Genomic DNA, 21482 nt, shown 5'->3' on the forward strand with positions numbered 1-21482 from the left:
TAATTTACATCTTCCCATAAGAGCTAAAAACACTCACTGTCGTGATTTGCAGGCCCTCGAAATCGGCCAAGCTGCCTCCAGCCATTAGAAAAGGCACAAATAAAACAGGAAACAGGTCTCCCTTTCTTCTCTCTGTAATTCCTGCTAAGAAACAACATGAATCATTGGCAAAGCAACAACAAGGGCCTTTGTGGTGTATTACGCAACACCTGAGCTCTGCCAACCCAGACCCCTGGCAGAACATAATATGTGTGATGCTGGAGGTGCATTTCGTCTCTAGTGCTGGGATGCTGGCAGTAAATACCGACACATCTCACCACTGTGGCTATATATAGATGTTTCCACTTATGAGGCTGTGGGATACTTCCCAGTGGCGACCATTGCATGTCAGGCAAAGCAGAGTTAGTTTAAACAGTCTGGTTATCTGACAGGAGCATCTATACACAAAGAGTATCTAGGAGTCAATAAAAAAGGGAAGAAAAGGGGGTAAAAAGCTCAATTCATAAAAGACCCATGACATAACAGAAAAGAGGTTTTGTATATATTATGTATATGAGGAAACACCACGGCCTCCCCAGTTAGCGCAGAGGAACGCTGGGAGACACCGACGGAGAGAGCGGTGCTCCTCATTACCTGAGCTGCAGCCAGGTGAGGTGAGGCGCTATTCCCACAAATATTGGATTGTGGTGGAGTATTCAACCTGAAATGCAGGTGATATAATCCCTTTTATATTTTTTCACTTATTTAACAGCAGTAGCAACATCTAGGTCCTGACGAATGCATTGGCATTTTATCCACTTATGCAGAAACATGTCGACCATTATTTGCTGAACAGATATTTTGCTAAATCTGTTTGTTTCACTTGGTTTTAGTCTTGGAGAGCTGAGAGAAAACATTAAAAATGTTACTTCTACTCAGCCTGATCCAATTTTACCCTCACACTCTTGCACTGCTTTACTTCAGTTGTCCCCTTACATTGATTCTTTAATCTGCACCACCAACTTGCTGATACAAGGATCATTTGGTTCTCACAGTCTTCTCTGTATTCTCTCGACTGTGATTGTACTGACTCCTGGGTAAGGAGAACCCACATGATGTAAAAAGTGGCGGAATAGATCGACAACTGATGGGAAAATTTTCACCTTCTCTTGGGTTTGTTTTTCCCAGTCTGTTTGACCACGTGCATTTCAATCACATTACATACAATAGATCACGTGGTGTTTCCTTATATAAATAATATATACAAAAACCTCTTTTCTGTTATGTCATGGGTCTTTTATGAATTGAGCTTTTCCCCCCCTTTTCTTGCCTTTTTTATTGACTCCTAGATACCCTTTGTGTATAGATGCTCCTTCTCAAGAACCGGGGCTGGCAAAAGGGAAATAGGTCTAAATAATTTTAAGATGGCCGGGTCAGCATTTTCTGTTTTTTAGGATGGGTTGGATGAGGGCTGTTTTCCATACAAATGGATAGATGCCAGTATTTAGTGAGGCATTCCAAAGTAAATGTAATGAGGGATTGATCAAATGAGCTAGTGTTCTGAAAAATCTGGCCGGGAGAGGATCCAGGGGGAAGCCAGACTTAGGGGGTCATTACGATGGCGGATTTCCTGCATCCTCCAGGCCGACGGAAGCCACCGCCGGCCCGGAGGATGCAGGAAATCCACCGCGGAGGCTTGAAAGACCCACCGTCAAATTAGGATGGCTGGTGGGTCTTACAATCTGTCCTCCGCTTTTCTGCCGCGGTCGGAAGGCGACTGCGGCGGAAAAGCATTAACATGGCTGGCGGTGTCTATCAGACACCGCCATCCATATTAGGATGGAGTACAAAGTATGCTTTTCCGCCGTGGAAAAGCATACGGAGCTTCACTTCGGGGGCCCGTTGCGGGCCCCCTGGGGGAAGGGGGGGAGGTGGGGGGTGCACATGGGGGGTACCTATGGTACCACCCTGCATTTGCATGGACAAAGAGGCAGGCACTGCGCGGTGCCTGCTGCTTTGTGCACGCCAATGCCGTGCATGCATTTTTAACATTGCGGCGGGAGCAGCTTGAAGCTGCACCCACCACAATGTTAAAGATTGAGGATGTGACCGCCAGAGTGGCGGTCACATCCTAATTGCACTGGAGGGAACTCCGCAGGCAATGCGGAGGTTCCCTCCTACTCTATGGTGGCGGACAGACTCGGGTCCGTCCGCCATCATAATCGCCTCCTTAGTTTTTAGCAGTAGTTTAAGTTAGTCTTCCCTACTGAAGGGGCCTAAGTCCGTCCACGTTTCTATGTGTGGGGACGGAGGTGTACCTGGGCTCTCACTCTCAGTGAATGAGGTGTAGATATCTTCAATCTTTTCGTGGAAAAAACTCGCTAAATTCTCACAAAGAGTTTCCGATGGAGTAATATTACTTTTCAAAGCCTCTGGCTTCATAAAGCTTTGAACAATTATAAAAACTTCTTTTGTGGAGTTTTTGGATGCTTTATTTTGGGTGGGAAAGTAATTTTTTATGTCTCTGTGTTTCAGTTTATGGAATTGATTCACTGCCTTCCTATAGGTGTTTTTTGCTTTCATGCTGTAGGATTTTCGCCATATTCACTCAAGTCTTTTGCAACGGCTCTTTTCTGTTTGGAGATCCTGCGTAAACCAGGGTGTAAAGGGTTTAATCCTGGCTGATTTAATCTCTTTCAGGGGTGCAATAGTGTCCAAAGCGGCAGTGACCCAATGATTAAAAGTTATCGCATCACTGCCAGGTTCACCCGAAAAAACATGAGAAGTATTCTGAAGTATAGGGCCAATAGTTTTGGGGTTGATTTTCCGCCAATTTCTTCGAATGTCATGTTTATTGTCCATACTGTCTAGGCTGGTAGCAAAGCTAAGATTAAATGGGACCAAATAGTGGTCTGACCATGTCAAGGGGATAGGTTTCTTGGCCACAAGGTTAGAGATATTTGTAAAAACAAGATCTAAAATATGTCCAGCTATATGTGTAGGTGTTGTGACCATTTGATTGAGATTTAAACCTTTAAGGGAATTGATCAGTTGGGACGCTAGGGAACAGTGTATCTTATCTATGTGAATGTTAAAGTCCCCTAGGACCTGATAGTTTGTATATTTCAGCGAGTGGTCAGCTATTAAGTCACATATGTTCCATAGCTCACTGGGTTTTGAGTCAGGTGGTCTATAGATGAGCATTCCTGCTATACTGAGTGTGGGGGTGATAGTAACCTTGAAGGAAATAGCTTCCAACACATCTTTGGTTGCTAATTTTTTGTGTGATATTTCCCACTCCTTTTTGATAATGACCATCTCTGTTTTACGCCACTATTTTATAGTCCTCAGGGATGGCTAGGTGGACAGCTGGTGCAGTGCTGTCTCTGAGCCATGTTTCAGTTAGGAAAATCATATCCCAGGTTTTAGTTTCCAAGAGCAGCCATATGACATTGGCATGCTTAGGGAGTGACCTACAGTTTATAAGGCATGCTCTGATGTTCGTAGCTGATTTAGTGGAAGTAGTTGTTTCCAGTGCGTTACATCTTGTGCCTTTGTCATCATTAAGGTTACAGGTGCAGTTGTTACAATAGGGGCCTGGACGCCATGATTGCAGATTCATGCAGCGGGATTCCTCCAGGTGGGTTTAGTGCAACCTTTAGACCTCAGTGCTAAGATTTGCTCCCTAGTAAGCACTACTCTAGGAGCTGATTGTAATTGGACAGGATGGCTGACGCTGGACGCGGACCAGATGCGGACGGGCGCAGACGGGCTCGCCTTTGGCGTCCCAGCGGCCGCTGCGAGTCCTCTGACCCATGTGCTTAATATAGGGGATTTCCAGAATCAATTCCTCCCCTTCCCAGCCCCAATTGTATCACCTGGTTGAAAGGAGGGAGAGTTTGGCTCCGCCCTCAACTCACACTGCTCCCGCCGTGGTGGACCGGGGCTGAGGACAAAGTCCTAAAGTGCCTAGCATTGTGCGCTGTGCAAACACGCAGGTAGGGGGCAGGGGGGGGCAATATGCAAGTTTAAAAATACGGGCAGAATTAAAAACTAGTGTGCCCAGTTTTGACAAGAAGTGTGGGATACAGTGATCGCTGAGTTCAGCGCGGGCGGAAACACTACTGACCATCTTCCCTTGCTCCGCAGCGTGTCCACTTTCCCTGAAGCGCGTCCACTTTCCCTGACTTTGTAATTTATTTTACTTTCATAGGCAAGAAAACTGTATATATACCTGTGATTTTGGGGATGAGTCAAATATTTTATGATCCTTGTAGGCTCTACAAGGGATGCCATCTGATTTCTAACTAATTTTGCTACACACTTGAGACTTAGTATTTCCTGATATTGCTTCTGCATTTTATTATTCCTTGTATTATGCTGTTTGCATTTTGTAATAAATCTTTATGGTTTTTCTAAACTTCTGATCTCAAACTCCCTTTTTAAGTCACACTTTTCTTTTTGATTCTATATTTTTGAAAAGCTGTTTTGACTCTTTTCTCTTGGGACACTCTGCCTCACAACTTTGTGGTTAACACCATCTCTGATCCACCCACAGTTTGTACGTGCCATTGACATATAGATTTCATAGGCCCTGTGTGCCCACAAATATATTTGTTGAACAAGCTGAAGGTGCATGCAAGACAGTGCATGGCACTGCCTTGCATTACCTTACATTCTGAAGACACACACTGCCTTGCTTTACCTTACACTCTGAAGACATTTATGGGGGGAGCATGGGCATTCCCATGCATCCACCCATTGACTTTGTCACATTCCCAGATTAACCCATGGACTTTGCCACATTTCCAGATTAACTAAAGGTGGTAAACCTGAAAATGCATCAAAATGCTACACCTTCCCCAGTGAGGTGTAACAAGCAGAAATAGCTTTATTTCTCCTAGTCATTTCCTCTTTCCATATGTGCTGCATTCTGCCTGCATTGGCGCTAAGCGGTAAAAAAGGGGGTGGTGATGGACGGAGCATCTGAATCAATCAAACACTCACACCCAGTCAAAAGATCTGGGTTTAATCCATCACCATTCTTTAGCCCACTCTGCCACCCCAGTTCAGACATGGCTATATGCAAATCAGTCTGACCCTGTGCCTCATGGGAACAGTCCAGCCCGAACTGCCAAACCATGTCTTCCCGGGATCGGAAACAAGCTTCCGAGGACCGGTTTCTGGCATTCCAGCCGTCTTCAGCCCGGCTTGCTTGAATCCAGTGGCAAAGTGAGCAAGGGACTCACGTCTGAGCATACCCTGCCACACTTATGGCGGCCAAAAGCGGTACAAAAGGGGGTGGTGATGGACGGAGCATCTGAATCAATCAAACACTCACACCCAGTCAAAAGATCTGGGTTTAATCCATCACCGATCTTTAGCCCACTCTGCCACCCCAGTTCAGACATGGCTATATGCAAATCAGTCTGACCCTGTGCATCATGGGAACAGTCCAGCCTGAACTGCCAAGCCATGTCTTCCCTGGACCGGAAACAAGCTTCCGAGGACCGGTTTCTGGCATTCCAGCCGTCTTCAGCCCGGCTTGCTTGAATCCAGTGGCAAAGTGAGCAAGGGACTCACGTCTGAGCATATCCTGCCACACTTATGGTGGCCAAAAGCGGTACAAAAGGGGGTGGTGATGGACGGAGCCTCTGAATAAATTAAACACTCACACCCAGTCAAAAGATCTGGATTAAACCCAAGTATCGTCGTGCATTGTCCTTAGGAAGGTAACCTTTCCACATCCAGGCTTTGAGGGTGACTGTCGGTTGGTGGCAGCTCTATTTAATGCGTACCCCCACTACTGACAATCCACTATATTGATGTACCATTACTTAGATACTACTTCCTTCAAAGTACCACTACTGAGCATACCACTGTACTGAGCGAGGTATATAAACAGGTAAGTGCAAAGGTAGCGGTTTGGAGTAAGGGTTTTTAACAATGCCAGATCTACGCTCTGCTTTCCCCGGATAACACACACACGCCCTGTTTGGGAAAAACACACTTAGGGGCCGATTACGATGTTGGTCGGAAAGCCTCTGACCACTAGTGGGAAGCTTTCCGACTGCGGCCAGAGGCTTTCCAACTGACACGGTCGGTTTGCGGTCTGACCGACTGATTGGGATATTGCTGGGCGGAACGTAAACTGGCCGGCCATTCTGACTTGGTTCCGGCTAGCTCTCTGAGTCTTCCAGCCCATTGGATCCGCACCATAATCCCCTAAGAACAGCATTTGAGCTGTATGGATTATGATGTCGGTTTCCCATAGCCTTTCCGTGCCAGCCTTCCTGACACGGAAAGGCTGTTGGAAAGCTACTGTGGGGCCCCTAGAAGGGCTCCCTTGCCTCCACGGCCTACAGTTGGGGCATGCCCCATTTCAAGAATCTTTGTAGTTGTACAATAAAATCACAGTAAACTGGTGAGGAAATCAGCGACTTTAGTTTTGAAAAACTACAAAGACTACAAAGATTCTTGTTGGAAACGCTGTTTGAAACATGTAACAACAAATTGTTTCAAGTATGCAAACCTAAAACCGGCTGAAATGGAGCATGCCCCATTGGCAACTAATTCAAGTATAAAGTGCTCCATTTCAGCCCGTTTTAGGTTTGCACACTTGAAACAATTTGTTGTTACATGTTTCAAACAGCGTTTCCAACAAGAATCTTTGTAGTTTTTCAAAACTAAAGTCACTGATTTCCTTCACCAGTTTACTGTGATTGTATTGTTTGAACAGCTTTTGATTCATTCACATTGTACTACACGTTTGTTCACAGTTGTATCAATTTGAAATGTATATCAGGTTGTGTATGTTTAAAAGAGTATTATGACATTTGAGGCTAATCTGGTCCTGTATTTCTCCTTTTTTAGACCCCTGAAGAAGGGTCGAATTTGGATGCCCCGAAATGCATTGGGTGGTGTATAAAATATATCGATAAAGTTCATTCAAAAGGATACATTTGTACTGATAAATGGATTTAATGAAAAGAATTATAATCCAATAAAGAAATTCATGAATGAAAATAAGTTGAATGTTTGGAAAATCATATTTCAAAGAAGTATAATGATCTGAAGAAACTTCTCAATTTCATGTTAAATGTGCGCAAGTCTTTTGGTGTCAGGAACATTCCTTTCACGCACAGTTGATTCCCTTCTATAGTAGCCCATATTTTATCTTTCTCTAACCATCCAGCAGAAAAACAAAAGACCGTGTGTGGGCAAATGGTGGAATAAAGTTTCAGTTGTGATGGCATCATGGAGCCATAGAGTACATTACGTCAGTTTTGGTGAATTGATGCCCATTGCGCCTTCCAAGAGACATACGTATGTAAAAGGTTGAGGGAGCTGTATAATGTTTCATTAATTGCATGTGCAGTGGACTTGGATTCCAGTGGGGCCTCTGCAGTCCGGTCATGTCCACTTGTTACTAGCCAGCTAGAAACTCTGAGGGTCCATTTTCCTTCCTTGCATAAGTGTCTCTTGCTCCATTGCTACTCCATTGACAGTACAGACAGATAAGTGTTGCTGTGACATACTAGTGAAATGAAGTGGTGTGCAAGGGACCGCAGAGGCCTTCTGTCAGTCTGGCGGCTTCTGTGTGCATGCTGGGGGAGTCTATGAAGCCAGGCCGCAGAGATGCCTAGGTACACAGTTACGTGTATGCTTGTGGTGGGTGAGGCAATATTCATGAAGTTCTATATTAGGAATACGTTTAAGTACACTTCTCAGAACAGTAAGATCACAGGGAAAATGAGTAATAATGAACTGAAAATACTTCATGAAGTTGATAAGAAGGCAGAATGGCAAGTGTACAGTCAAACAATAAGAAGCATTTTCGGGTCACTCATTGTAAAATTATGTGTGCCTGATTTTTCCTGTTGTCTTGTAAAATTAACTTCAATATTTTGTTAAGCCCCTACTTGCCCTGACGATGCTACTCTTGGTCCTATATCACTGCTTCAGATGTCTTGTATATTTTGGACATCTCAAAGGCTGGTTCCTATAATCCACAGAGACACATATGTAAGGCTGCTTCCTGAGAAAAGTAAATGAATTAATATTTGATCTCTGCATTACTGTAGCTGCCCAGTACTTACTGCTTTTTGTTGCAGGCCCACCATCATTGGAAGAGGTTCTTCTAGTCAACAGTATAACTCTAGTAAAGGTCTAGGTTCATCGTATGTTGTTGCTCATCAACTCCGGTATCCCTGTGTCCTTGGAAGCTTGAAGATTGATGCTACTGGTATTTGCAGTAGCACTTTTGTGATGAAAGAGAGTTTGGTCACTACTGTCATTGATATAATTTGAAAGTTTGAATGTTTGGAAAGACCTTTGAGGGAGGCTTTGCAGTAGAAAGAGAGCAAATTGAATGTTTCCCACTCTCGAGCTTTTTAGTGGAAGATATTTTAAGGAGAGAGAAAGTAAATAAAAGTCGAAAAATATGAAGGACAGGGTGAAATTTAAATGATGCCGGTGTAATTTACATAATTTTGGAAATTATGTTTTATGCTTGTTCTGCAAAACATTCTTAAATTACACTATTATGCTACTTCATGTAATTATGCTCCATTTGCAGTACAAATGAGTGCGATTGTACAGTTTCTGGTAAAATATTACCATGAATGCCAGGGAAATACAGACCGCCAGCAGTTGTTTGCAGTGCTTTTGCTTTTGGCATTTTTTTGTGCAAAATGTGTCCTTGCCGCAAAAATTGAAGCAGGGACACTTTTTTGCGCTAAAATATAGTACCAATTGATGGTTGATGTGCATATTTTGGGGTATGGTGAAGTATGTGTGTATTTCTTCCAACCCGCTCTTGCTATGGTGTTTAAGAAAGACCGTAAGATACATATGGGCTGGCTACACAACCATTGCCCAGCCTTATTTGTGTCATATTTCACAGTTTTACCAGTTCAGCAGTATTATGCCATCCATGCATTTAAAAGTGTAGTTGTAGCCTGGCTTTTCAGAGCTTGTCATGTATGTATGTGCTACTTTTACAGAGAGTATCTAGACAAGAAGCAGCAGAGTGCTGAACAGTGTCAAAGTAAAGGATATACAAAAACAACAGTTGATGGACAGAATGCAGAACAATGTCATACATTCACCCCAGTACAGATATCTGGGCCTAAATCCCTCGTTTTTTTGCACTCCACACCACCCCAGTTCAGACATGGCCATATGCAAATCAGCCTTGACCCTGTGCCTCATGGGAACAGTCCAGCCCGAACTGTTAAAGTAAAGGATATAGTCATATTTTCTAGACTACTTGTACTTGTATTTAATTCTTGCACTTGCCTATCACAATCAATAGCATAGCCCTCAATCGTGTACTATTTCATTACACAGCAATGGACTCAGTTGGGAACCGGGACTTCAGGAAGCCTTTCCACCCAAGATGCCTGTGATGAGCTGGGGCCTGTCCTTTCAACTGCACCTGCAATTTACTCTACTTGTAATGTACTTTTGTAACAAGTGTTGAGCCTTGTATCTTCAGAAGCACTTGCCCTGTCTCACTTAAAATTGGAACTGTGGCGTTCCACCTTGCAGCATGGAGCAGGTCTTAAACCTAGAAGTTTTGATGTGTTCCTTTTCACCATAACGGTGCTGAGTCGGTCACTGTCAACCCGGAAGGACACAGCTATGTTGTGTCAACTAGATGTATTACAGGGCCTGCAGCAGCTCTAGTACAAATTTATACCAGGTCACCTAGAAGTATGGAGCTGTGCCTTATCACGTACAGCTTTCGAGCTGTCCTATCATACATACCCACTGAGATGTGATCTGCCTCTTGAAGAATTGGAGCTCTTTTTGTTATTTGCACTTTTTTTTGTCAATATTCAGTGCGAATAGTTTGATTACCAATAATACAGGTCTCAAAGTCTTGTTTTTCTTAACCTTCACTTAGGATTATTTCGGTAATATTGAGCTTCATGCTCAGAGCTTTTAGGAAGTGAAGGGCAGGGACAAGTCTTCAGCCTGAAATAATGTTGCCTTGCACAGAAGGAACTTGACTAACAAGCCACAAATGTCTGCAAACCAATGCTTACTGCCGGAAGTGGCTCCATTTACTACTGGCAAATGGCCACAAAAGAATAACTGCCAGGAGTAAATGTGTTTGCTACTTTGTAATCCTCCATCATCCGCGCATTGAACCATGCAGTAGTAAACCCCAGGAGAGTGGTAAAAAGAAGGCGTGGCTTGACTTGCAAGTTTGGGAATGCCCACAAACTTGTAAATTTGTGGGAAATCACAAACCCCTAACTCACCCCATTCCATCTTGGAAACGGTCAATGTTTTACAGCATCAAAGCGCATTAGTTGCCCCCTCTTCCAGGGTTGGGAAGGGAATGATTCACCCCAAAGCTGGCTTGTGTGTAGGGAAGGGTTCCTCCGTGGGGAAAATGTTTTCCCCTGTGCAGAACATAATCCAGCTGTGAGTAGGTGTACACATTGTATATTTAACGACTGATGAAATTGTATTTTTTTTAAAAATATTTATGATTTATTCAGTAGTTAGCCTGGAAAGATGTGACATATCCTCCCAGTTGTACTACTACTGAGTTTTATGAGTAATGGTGAAATCGTAAATTTGCACCCGCGAGGAATAGTTCCTCTAACAGTGCAGATTGTATTTTCTTTGTGAATGAGGCCCAACAATTAGGCAGCACATTGTAGCTGGCAGAGCAGAAAACAAAGACAAACGTGAGAGCCAGGTAAGCCGCTAGCACACCCAATGTAAAGGCAGTAAGTCAGAGCTTGCCCGGAGAAGTGTCCTCCTGAAGGCCCTTGTCAAAATATTGTATACACAAATATTATTTTACGTGAATATAATATCCTAAATATTGTTTACCAAATATGGTCCCATATGGTGTATAATTTCTATCATGAACTGCAATGGGGCGAGACATCTGTAAAGTATATTTAGGACACAATATTTATGTCAGACGGTATTCCGACAGTGATAATCGGGTACCACCCTCTGTAGTCCTATGTGAAGGAGGCTTAAACTCGACATTGGTTTTGTCTTTTGTGCTGATTGCTTTAAACAATTTTTATGTCCAACATACACAAAACACCATTCGCAAATACAGGAGTAACTGTGACCAGAAAGGGTTCAGAGGTATTTTGGGATTGGTTTATTTTCATGTACCTCCATGGACATGAACACTCGGGATTTTGTCATTTTTATGTTTTTTTTCTGAAAAAATCTGTGCGGGGGAAAAGCGCAGGGGTGCAGTAATTGTGGCCAAAGATGTAGTCCAAATTGGCTGCAGTCTTCTATTTGAACCCGAGTCAGGATTGGTGCGGCCCTTAAGAATGATGGCCCTAGAGTGCTTTAGCACTGTGAAAATATCAATGTGAATCTCTGTTAAGCATCAATAGGTAAAGGATTCCACCTGGGGCAGGGTTTTCCCTTCTTGTATTTTCCCTACTGCTTGTTTCTAATCTGTATCTTCGAAAATTGATTGGTTTCCATACACAGTGGTTCAACTGAGAATGAAAAGGGTACATTTCGTACAATGTTCTATATCTTTTAGGTGATTTAAGCAAAGAAACAACATCCACATTTCTATAATATTTATTAGGATACACGTGGGATATAAAACAATGTGATTCAATCAAGGGATATTTACAGTGACCTTAGATTCTCTGATCAGTTAAACTGCAGGTGCAATTTGTTCATCTCTCTGTGGAATGTCTGTCGAGGATTGCCTCAGTGGCACAGCAACACCATTGACCAGCTGGTTGGGCCTGCTGTCGCAATGCAGGCTCTTGCATTTGCATTCCCCTGCAGGCAACCTGTCGTTGTACCTTCTAAGGCAGTATTTTGCAAAGTGTTTGAAAAGCAGGTAGGCGAGTTCGCATAAATTCAACAGAATGCACAAACCTGATGTCACAGCCACCAGGTAGAGGAAAATCTTCTTCTCGGTGGGTTTGGAGATGTAGCAGTCCACCGAGTTGGGGCATGGCTTCATTTCACACTTCACAAGCCTGGGCACGTTGAATCCATCATACAGTTTGTAGAACAAGAAAAGGAAGCCAAATTCGAAGCCTGTTTTGAAAAGCAAGCTGATAATATAGGTGCACCAGAGGCCACCGTCCATGCTGCCTGGGTTGTCATAGAGCTTTCGGTGGTATCGCTTCTCTCGGTTCTCTCTGTACGCGACATGCAGAACAACGAGAAGGGACGGAGTGGACACCATGATGAGCTGAAGGGCCCAGAGCCTGACCTGGGATATGGGAAAGAAGTGGTCAAAGCAGACATTCTCACAGCCAGGTTGCCTGACATTGCACTCAAACTCCTTCTGCTCGTCCTTCCACACATGCTCGGCAGCCACCACGTAAATGAGCAGGCGGAAGACGAACACCACGGACAGCCAGATTCTTCCGATACTTGTGGAGTATTTATTGACTCCACTGAGGATATCTCTCAAGAAGGTCCAACTCATGACGGCTTCTTATGAGTTCTGCAAAAGTAAAAGAGAAGAAATGTAAGTCTCTTCAACTGTGGAATAAATGAAGTCATTTTATTGATTGGATCTTTGGCCATAACATTTTTATAATTTAAAAATTTGTAAAATAGAGAGCATCCAATGATAGTCCTTTCTATTTACAAAAAAAAATGGTTTCTTTGCCCTCCTTAAAAGGTAGTGGGAAAAATACAGCATCAATAATGATTGCTCGTTTAGGTCTGACTGCACAATGATGATCACTCAGGTCAAGGAGCCACAAGAATCTTCCCTGCCCCATATCAACCATAGGAAATATAAATACTCTAAAGCTGTTTGAAATTATTTCATATGTACAAAAGCCTGACCATTTTAAAACATCTTCAATCACTTTGGTATTTTGAACTGTTGTACGTTCATACATAAATTACGCAAACAAATATTTCCCAGGTTCCCTCGCTTACCACACTCTAACCACTATTTACATTTCATCATTCATCAACAATCTGCTGCTTTTTATTTACATCTTCTTCCTTTGGCCCTACAAGCACTCATGCCCCATACATATTTCAAAAGAGATGCTCTATGTGAGCCAGTCACTAATGCTATCAAGACTGAATGATGGTAACTCCATTCTATGTGGACATAAAAAAAAACAAATATCTTGTTACTCTCTTAAATTAATCTATTTCAATTGTTGCTCACATTAATAATGCTTCCCCATCTGAGCGAAATGTGAAATGATACCATTTGAATTACACATGTCAAAATGACATGACTGTGAAATAGTAATGGATGATTTTGGTTACACAATGTGAGGCCTAAATGTGAAATTTTTATATACAAAATAGATTACTTAAGTTAAAAATATATTTTCCATTGCTCTGAAAGGGAACTAAATACAAACATAAGTGACCACAAGTATTTTATTGATGATTTTAACATTTGGTGAATATAATGCACTTTTAAGATGGTGCTCATAATCCTGACCAATGCTATGTTGGTAGCCAAAATGCGTTAAGGTCTTTCACGGTGAAGGTGAAATAAACACTTAAGCTCTTTATAGGAGTGTGCCGGCACCTCCTTTTGAATGGATGAGGAGGATTTTATGATTATTATTACAGAGGTGGGAGAACCTCGGAGTTGCTGTGCACTGTCTCCAGTCAGGCATCTTCCTGCAATTCGTTGTGTTTTATATGCATATAAACAGGGAACCAAAGTCTAGGGTAAATGCAGGGAGGTGGCCTCAACCCACTCTTTACACACAGTGGACAAGTACACCCTACCAATTAATTGGGCCCCTGAGTTAAATGCTTAATTCACACCAGGGCACATCCAGCAGCGCCTGCATGTTGTCTGCTTTCGTTCAGAGCAGCAACATGCAGACAAGGGGACTTTCTGTCACGGCCAGCATGACTAGGGGTGGTGTTATGGGGGGCAGATGGCGCGGGGAGGGGGGGTTAATTAAAAAAAAATTTTTAACACCTTTGTCTCCGGTCCCAGACTCCTGTGTCGCTTCTCCTGCTGAATGCTCACAGGAAGCAGAAGCAGGAAACCTCACTCTCCTCCCAAAGCCAATCAAAACGCTGCAATGAAAGCATTGTGATTGACTAGCACACCGTCCGTACAGGCGTCTATGGGGAGGGCGTTTTCTCCATGCTACCTGCATTCAGCCTACATGGAGAAAACGGGAGAGTGTTCATGACTAGTTTGGTCGGCACTGGGACTGACCAAATAGTCAGTGCCCATAACATTGGGCTAGCCACTCATCCCCGATCCGCCCACCAGTCGGCCCCCAACCAGACATACCCTATTTCTGCTTTCTCGCAATGCGAGAAGCAGAAACGGAAAATTGTATTTATACCATTTGACGTTTCTGCTTCTCACACTGCAAGAAAGCATTGGTGTGAAGCTCCGATGCTCATATGGAGGAGCCATCCCTTGGGCCTTTGTTATTTTACATACCAGCTGGGCTGTAAACAAAGGCCGAATTTAAGGTACCATCAGTCTTCCTTTTGGTGGAGTATCCTGGCTGGGAGCTATCTGGAGCCTCTCATTTAGAAGCAAATGTAACGGAGGGGAAACAAAGGCACCCAGCTGATCACTTCACAGGCACTTAAGAGAGGCATGCTTTTGTCTTTTTTCAGTCCCTGTACACAAGAGATATGCATGCACTGTAGGAATGTCAGATGTGTTGTTCTGACCCAATATTTACACAAAAAAACGATTTAAATACCACTATTTTGTTTTATCCCTTTTATAGCCCTACTCATCCCAATCTTAATGTAAGAGTACTTTACATCACTCATACACATTACTCATTGACAATAAATCATGAGATGTAAACCAATGTACAGGATGCGTTACATAAGACAGTGAGGTGTAGGAGTCACATGTCCTTCATAGCTCACTGTGCTATATTAGAAGGATCGCAATTTATGAACTGCAAGTATCAAAAGGATCTCTGTGGTAAAATTAGTAACCTACTTACCCGTTTACCCGTGTATTTAGAATTTTAGCCTGTCATCTGTGTTGCATGATGTGCTTTGCAGGAGACATATTAATGCTACTGGCTGTAGCGGGCACCGGGCAATCCCCTGGGGCGCCACAAGGGTGGGGGCCGTTTTTGTTACAGGGCCGTTTTTGCAGGATAGCTGCAAAATTCGCCCTGTAACAAAATCGTCAGAAAACCGGCCCTGGAAAAGAGCTCGGCGGCAACCCCAACCCCTGGGCGGGGGGGGGGGGGGGGGGTGAGAGGGGCGGCCGAACACTTTGCCAGGGCCCATTTTGGTTCCCAGTCCGGCCCTGACTCTCTCTGCTACTTTGATTCAGAACTGGGACTAGACAAAATACAGATCTTTCAAGCCAATGCACTAACCTCTAGGGTTATCTTACCATTATTATTCTTCTTCCCTGAGATTTAATGGGCATACAAAGAGCTATGCAGCAGGTGCTTTAACCCCCATAAGGTATTTTAAAATGTAGTCATTTTAACCATTTATTACCATATTTACTACCACGTTTCTCCTTGTGGGCAATTTCTTTGTGGCAGAATTACAAAAAAAAAATCCATAAATTGAGGCCCAGATTTTTCATTGTGGTTGTATCACTTTTTGGCACAAACTAGATGCACAGTCTCATTTGTTAAATATTGTACTGCGCTCAAATGTATTCATGATAGCCTTGCTAAACATATGTGTAAGGTCTTAAGATCAAATGTCGTGGGAAATTTATGAAGATTTTGCGCTGTGTTTGTGTCACAAAAGTGGTGCAAATTGGCACAAAATCTTTTTTCCAATTTACTTTCCAGCGAAAAACTAGTTTAGCGCTGGAAATAATGGAAAAGTAATGCAAAGCAGTGCATGGCCCTGCTTTACATTACTTAGTGCCATGAGGACATACCAAGGTTGAAGTATGGACGTTCCCAGGCAACCACCAATGGTTTCTCACGCTAAACCCAATTTACTAAATAAAGTAGATTGGGTTTAGCGTGAGAAAACTTCGCCCTTTTAAAGTAGGTGCAAGGAAGGATAAATGCTTTCATTTGTCCTTCCTTTTCCAACTTTGCATGCGTGCTGCACGGGAAAACCTTTGCACCTTGTCTAGGCATGGTATTTTGTACAGGAAAGGTACCCTTCCTGTACAAAACCTATGCTAGACTCAGCCACCCTAACGCTATGGCACTGTGTATGCGTGATGCACGGCAGCTGTTAGCGCTGGCGCAATGGAAAGGGGAGAAGAGAGCCATATCTTTGAAGATATGGTGTTCTCCTGTTTTCTCCCTGTCGCTCAACGCAAAGCAGCCTCACTGGGGGCTGTGCTGCTAAGAATGGAGTTTTTGTAAATGTTCCCGTCATTTCTTGTGATTATACTTCCTGTGAGATCTTGGGTTGTGTTGCCACTGCCTGTGATGCCACATGCGATGTCATGTGCTGTGATGTCACTTGCATACTGCCTAACTTGGTTAGTCCCTCCACTTCTTTTTTTTAAGACTTGTGCCCTGTATATACATAGCTTCTGTTTTATTTAGGCTACTGTTTTTTTCGTTATTTTTGTCTTGCTCAACTAACTGATAATTTATATAATTAGCCCTGTGAACTAGTTAAGTCTGCTTCGGGCTATCCAAAACTGGAAAATAAATAGATCAATACATAGATGGTCTGCTTAGTTTTTAAGGACATTATTCGGGTAAACTGAAAATGGTGAAATGCTGTTATTCCTCAAAACAAATGTGGTTGTAGACCCTTTCAGTTCAACACACAGACCTCAAGAAATGCGGCAGACAACTGAAGATATCTAAATAAACTATCATGTGAAAAGCACAAGGTTAAACGACTAAAAACAGAACTTGCCCATAACCTGCTTCTTATTTCTGCGTTTTTCTCCAACTGCATGTACAGTTACCTCCAGCAAAAACTGGTGGTAAATGTGAATGAAAAAACGAGCGTAATTTCCATGCAGCACTAAATATTTGGGGGCAAATTTAAGAAGACGTCATGCAGCACAGCAACCAAATTTTCTGTGCTGCACTGCATGAGATGTAGAGAGTAGGACAGCACCACATCTAATCAGGTATGGAGCGGTTGCTCTCCCCCCCACCCAGCCCTGCATCCTTTAGGCTGGATTGAGCCTTTCACACAACCTTGCACTCTAGTGCAAGGGTTTGCGCGTGATGTCTAGCATACGTTTTGCATTGGAAGGGTATGCATTTCACTGCATTAGTTTTGATCTGGAATAACCTACATGGTGGATGTGCGGGAACACCCACGCACTACCCATGTAATGCCCTCACCACGCAGTGTAACGCAAGCCAGCAATTTGCGCTGCCTTGTGTTACATTAGATTTACCAAGGCACGTAGGGCTATGCATGAGGGCCTTGAGTAGCTTGATAATTATCATTGTAGGTTTTGCACCACCCTGCATAGCCTTGCGTGGCACAGGATGATGCAAAATCTATAATAAATGTACCCCCTAATGTCCATGTGCAACCAGTGTACAGATGCAAAAAAAGTCTTCGCGCAATGGGACAGCACTGTTGTCGGTTCCTGCTGGTAAAGGCAGTGGGTTGTGTGCTCGACAGCACTAAAAACTCTCCACGAGCCTGTGTGCAAGCCGCTGTAGAGAGAAGCATATAGCAGATGCACGAGGTCTGCACCTATGTCATCACATACTCCTGTTGCTGCCGCTCGCCCACCACCCTGGCAACCGTCTGCTCACAAACACCTTTACCTGCATTATTAATGGCAGAAAGAATCCAACATCAGGTTTCAAACACCTCTTCAGTCCAAACTGTGTAGAAGCACATTCGAAAAGCAGGAGCAGGGTGGCCTGTGCTTTCTTGTGAAATGAATGCATTCGATCAGGGCTGGCTTTTGGCATGGGCGAGCTAGGCCCAGACCCAGGACACCATGAATTTGTATTTATTCTAGGCAATATTTAGTTTTCAACATTAAAAACCAGCCCAGCTGACCATAAAACAGGCTCACAAACTACAAAAAAATGGACGAGACACTAATATATCAGACCATCTCTTTGGGCACGTGCCTGATTACTCAAAAGGCCAGTCCAACCCTGGAGCAGAGCACAGAGCTGCCTGCATTGTGGTCCTGCAGACAGCAGCTTCTCTCTCACTTGGCTCCAATGTTTCAATTAAACTGCTTGTCATATTTTTTTTTTTACTCCCTGCAGGAGCCATTTTACGCCCCTTAAGCCCTTTTCTTTCCTCTCCTTTTACCTCCTGCCGCCTGCTGCTGAGCAATGACAAGCCTATTCACTGCAACAACAACTTGGCACCAGCGCTGAATGTTGTAAATGCAATTATAATTTTATTTATCTTGTGCTTACAACACCTGACAAGGAATCGAATTGCTTTTTCAGTTCGTGGCACACTACTGCGGAACTCAAAATTGGTAGTTAGGTTAATAATTTGTTTTGTTATTGTTAACATATGATACTCTTGAAAGGCACGTTCAGGTTGGGAGCACCTACAGACGTTTATTGTGTGTATCTTCTAATCCGCAAGAACTCTAGGGAGCCCGTTGGCCACTTACACTTGGAAAACATAGTTAATACATCGTTTAAGTAGCCATTTTACAAAGGCAAAGTCCATGCACTTTTTTTGTGAATGTCCACAAACTTGTGAATTTTGCATGGCCGTCCCCTGCTACTTCCTCTATCCCCCCAACCCTAACCTTACACAGTGGAAAATTGTGCATTCTACTCGATTTTGCGTCATTGTAGGAGCACACTGTCTGTTAGACCTGGCGTCTTTTGGCATGGCTTCCGCTGACTTTTTGCCTCCGACCTCCAGTTTTTGACTGTATGCTGAGCTTCGATTTTGCTGGTTTTAGGACTTTTTAACTGCTGAAGCTAAAGTGCATGTGCTATGTGTCTGAAATGTAATGGCATTTGGTTTCTTCATGTTTGGAATATTTGATTTACTGATAAGTCCCTAGTACACTGCTCGGGGCCTGTGAATCAAGTGCTTCTAGTGGGCCTGCAGCTTGTGCCACTCACATGAGTAGCCCTTCAACTACGTCTCAGGCCTGCCACTGCAGAGCATGTGTGGGAAGTTTTAAATGGCTATTTCGACTTGACAAGGTAACCTACTTGTCAGGCCGAAACCTTCCTTTTCAATACAAATAATCACCCCGAATATAGGCCCTAGGCAGCCCCAGGGGCAGAGTGCAGTGTATTTAAAAAAAAGACCTGTACTTTTATGTTTTACCTGACCTAGTAGTGAAAAACTAATACATTCGATTTTCACTACCGCAAGGCTCATCTCTTCCATAGGCTAGCATTGGAGCTGCCTGGTAACATTTTAGAAGTGTCATCTGGTAATAGATAGGAAACGTAAGCTTGGTGTCTCTGGACTCAACTCAAAAACACATCTTTTAGTGAAAATGCCACTTTTAGAAGGCTGACATTTTCTTACTTTAACCATTCTCTGCCTTCTGCCTGTCTCTGGAATACTTTTCTGGTTGGGTGACACCTGGTAGTTCTGCATTCCCTATAGACAGTCACACATAAAAGGAGCTGAGGTGTGCCACTCACACCCTGATGGCCCATCACCATCCTGAGTTAGAGTGAGAGGGAAGAGCTGACAGTTGCACCTGAATAGGGCTGTGCCTGTTCCCATTCAAAGGGTTGCATACCCCCCTATAGTGAGTCTGGAGCCGGGGCAGGACAGGGCAGGGTTTTGTGCACTACAAAGACATTTCTTTGAAGTCTACCAGGATGAAAAGCTGCTGTGCTACCAAGAGGGACTGCCACTTTGCTGATTGCTTTGCTGTGTTGGACTCCTGCCTGCTGCTTCTTACCCGTGAGTAAGAAGACTGGACTAGACTCTCCACATCCTGCATCTCTAAAGGCTCTCTAAGGGCTTGTTTGGCTGGTTTTCTGTTTTGAAGTCTCAAGGATATCAAAGACTTCACCTGCATCTTGCAAGTGCCTGGGCCCCTCTGCTGAGTCCTGCACTGCCAAGTGGTGCCAAATCCAGTCCTGGGCCATCGGAAGTGAGTTTTTGGTACTGCAACCCAAAAAAATCAATGTATCGAAACCAACTCTTCAATCAGAACCAGCACATTCCTCTGCGATATATCAGCTGACTGCACCGAAGTCATGGACATTGCTCACCGACTGCACAACGGCTAACAACACAGCCCTCACTTTGCTGACCCAGCACCTCTGCATCACCGCTGCTGCATGAGTCTCGGAAACTACATCGCTGATATCTGCTACACACCATTCCGGAACTCTGAGGCATCACCTGTCCTGCGTGGCTTTGTGCCAACACATTGCTTGTGTGCTGCACACATCACCTACAACCCAGCAGTTCAACATTGACGCCTTGGTTCGACGCACATCACTTCTTGACATTGATGCATCTACAAAATTGCCCGATTTCGCAAATAAGCGCATCGCCTGCGACTGAAACGCATCCCCTCCTTAGCTCAACATATCACCCCGAGCTTCAACGCATCCAAGGTACTGTCAGCCACTCTGCTTGACTGCTAAATCTGGCCCATGCTCCTTCGCAGTCGGACTAAAGTTTTGGACTTGCCCTGATCAAGCGCGAACAGATAGCACCAGTTGGAGTTCTTGATTTCATAGCACTGCCCTTTTTGTTCAATCTTGCAATATTCCTAACTTCACTTATGAATGTTGAATTTTTATCATTTTGGTCTTGTGTTACTCAGGTAAATATTGGTTAGTTTTCGAAACTGGTGTGGAGTACTTTTGTGGTATTTTCGCTGTGTTACTTTGTGTATGTGTGTGCACAAGTTCTTTACACATTGCCTTTTTAGTTTATCCTGACTGTTCTGTGCTAAGGTAAAAGACGGTGAGCACAGGTAAACTTTAAGGTGCAGATTTACGAGCCCCTTGCGCCTCCACTGCGTCACTTCTGTGATGCAGCGGAAGCGTAAACCACGCACCACATTGTACCCTATTTACAACGTGACACATCTAGGGAGATGTGTCACGTTGTAAAGCCCTGCGTCTCATGAAACCTGCGTCAGGTGTCATGTGGGCGTTACGGCGCAGGGGGGGGGGGGGGGGGGGGGCGTTCCAGCACAGTAAAGCCTCGGTAAAGTGTCTGAGTGAAATCTACAAGGTTCCACTCAGTCACTTTTCCGACGCTGCTGCGTCAAAACCTGGCTCCTGCTTGAAGCAGGCGCAAAGTGTGAGGCACCAGGTTATCTACGGGCAGGCCGCGAGCATTGCTGGAGTTGCGTCGCGACTCCAGCAATGCGCCACCCTTCGGACTGGAGATGCATCGCACATATGTTTATCCTTGTGCCACGATGCACCACATAGTAAACGAGGCGCATCTGTGGTGGCGCAAGGGTAAACTTGCGTGACGCAACTTACCTGGCGCATTTCTGCTGATCTGCAGGGAGGTGCCAGTCCTAAATCTGCCCCATAGTGTATACTATACTTACCCTAACTAGGATTGTGGTTCCTGCTTGGACAGAGTGCATCCCTCTGCCAACCATAAACCCAAATTCTAACACTACCGTTCTAAAATTCTACCTTTCTCATTCTGTG

At 44.0% G+C, this 21482-nt stretch overlaps 1 protein-coding gene across 2 annotated transcripts in view; it reads right to left on the reverse strand.

Annotated features, from left to right (window-relative positions):
* Positions 1 to 11546: 11546 nt before the first annotated feature.
* GJB7 (gap junction protein beta 7) overlaps positions 11547 to 21482 on the reverse strand; it is a 135790-nt gene continuing 125854 nt past the window's right edge. For both annotated transcript variants that reach the window (XM_086925237.1, XM_086925238.1), the window contains exon 2: positions 11547 to 12451. In XM_086925237.1, coding sequence (XP_086781363.1) covers positions 11642 to 12433 — 792 coding nt within the window. In that variant the 5' untranslated portion in view covers positions 12434 to 12451 and the 3' untranslated portion in view covers positions 11547 to 11641. The remainder of the gene's footprint in view (positions 12452 to 21482) is intronic.

Source organism: Lissotriton vulgaris, chromosome 6, assembly GCF_964263255.1.
Source record: "Lissotriton vulgaris chromosome 6, aLisVul1.2, whole genome shotgun sequence".
Lineage (NCBI taxonomy): Eukaryota > Metazoa > Chordata > Amphibia > Caudata > Salamandridae > Lissotriton > Lissotriton vulgaris.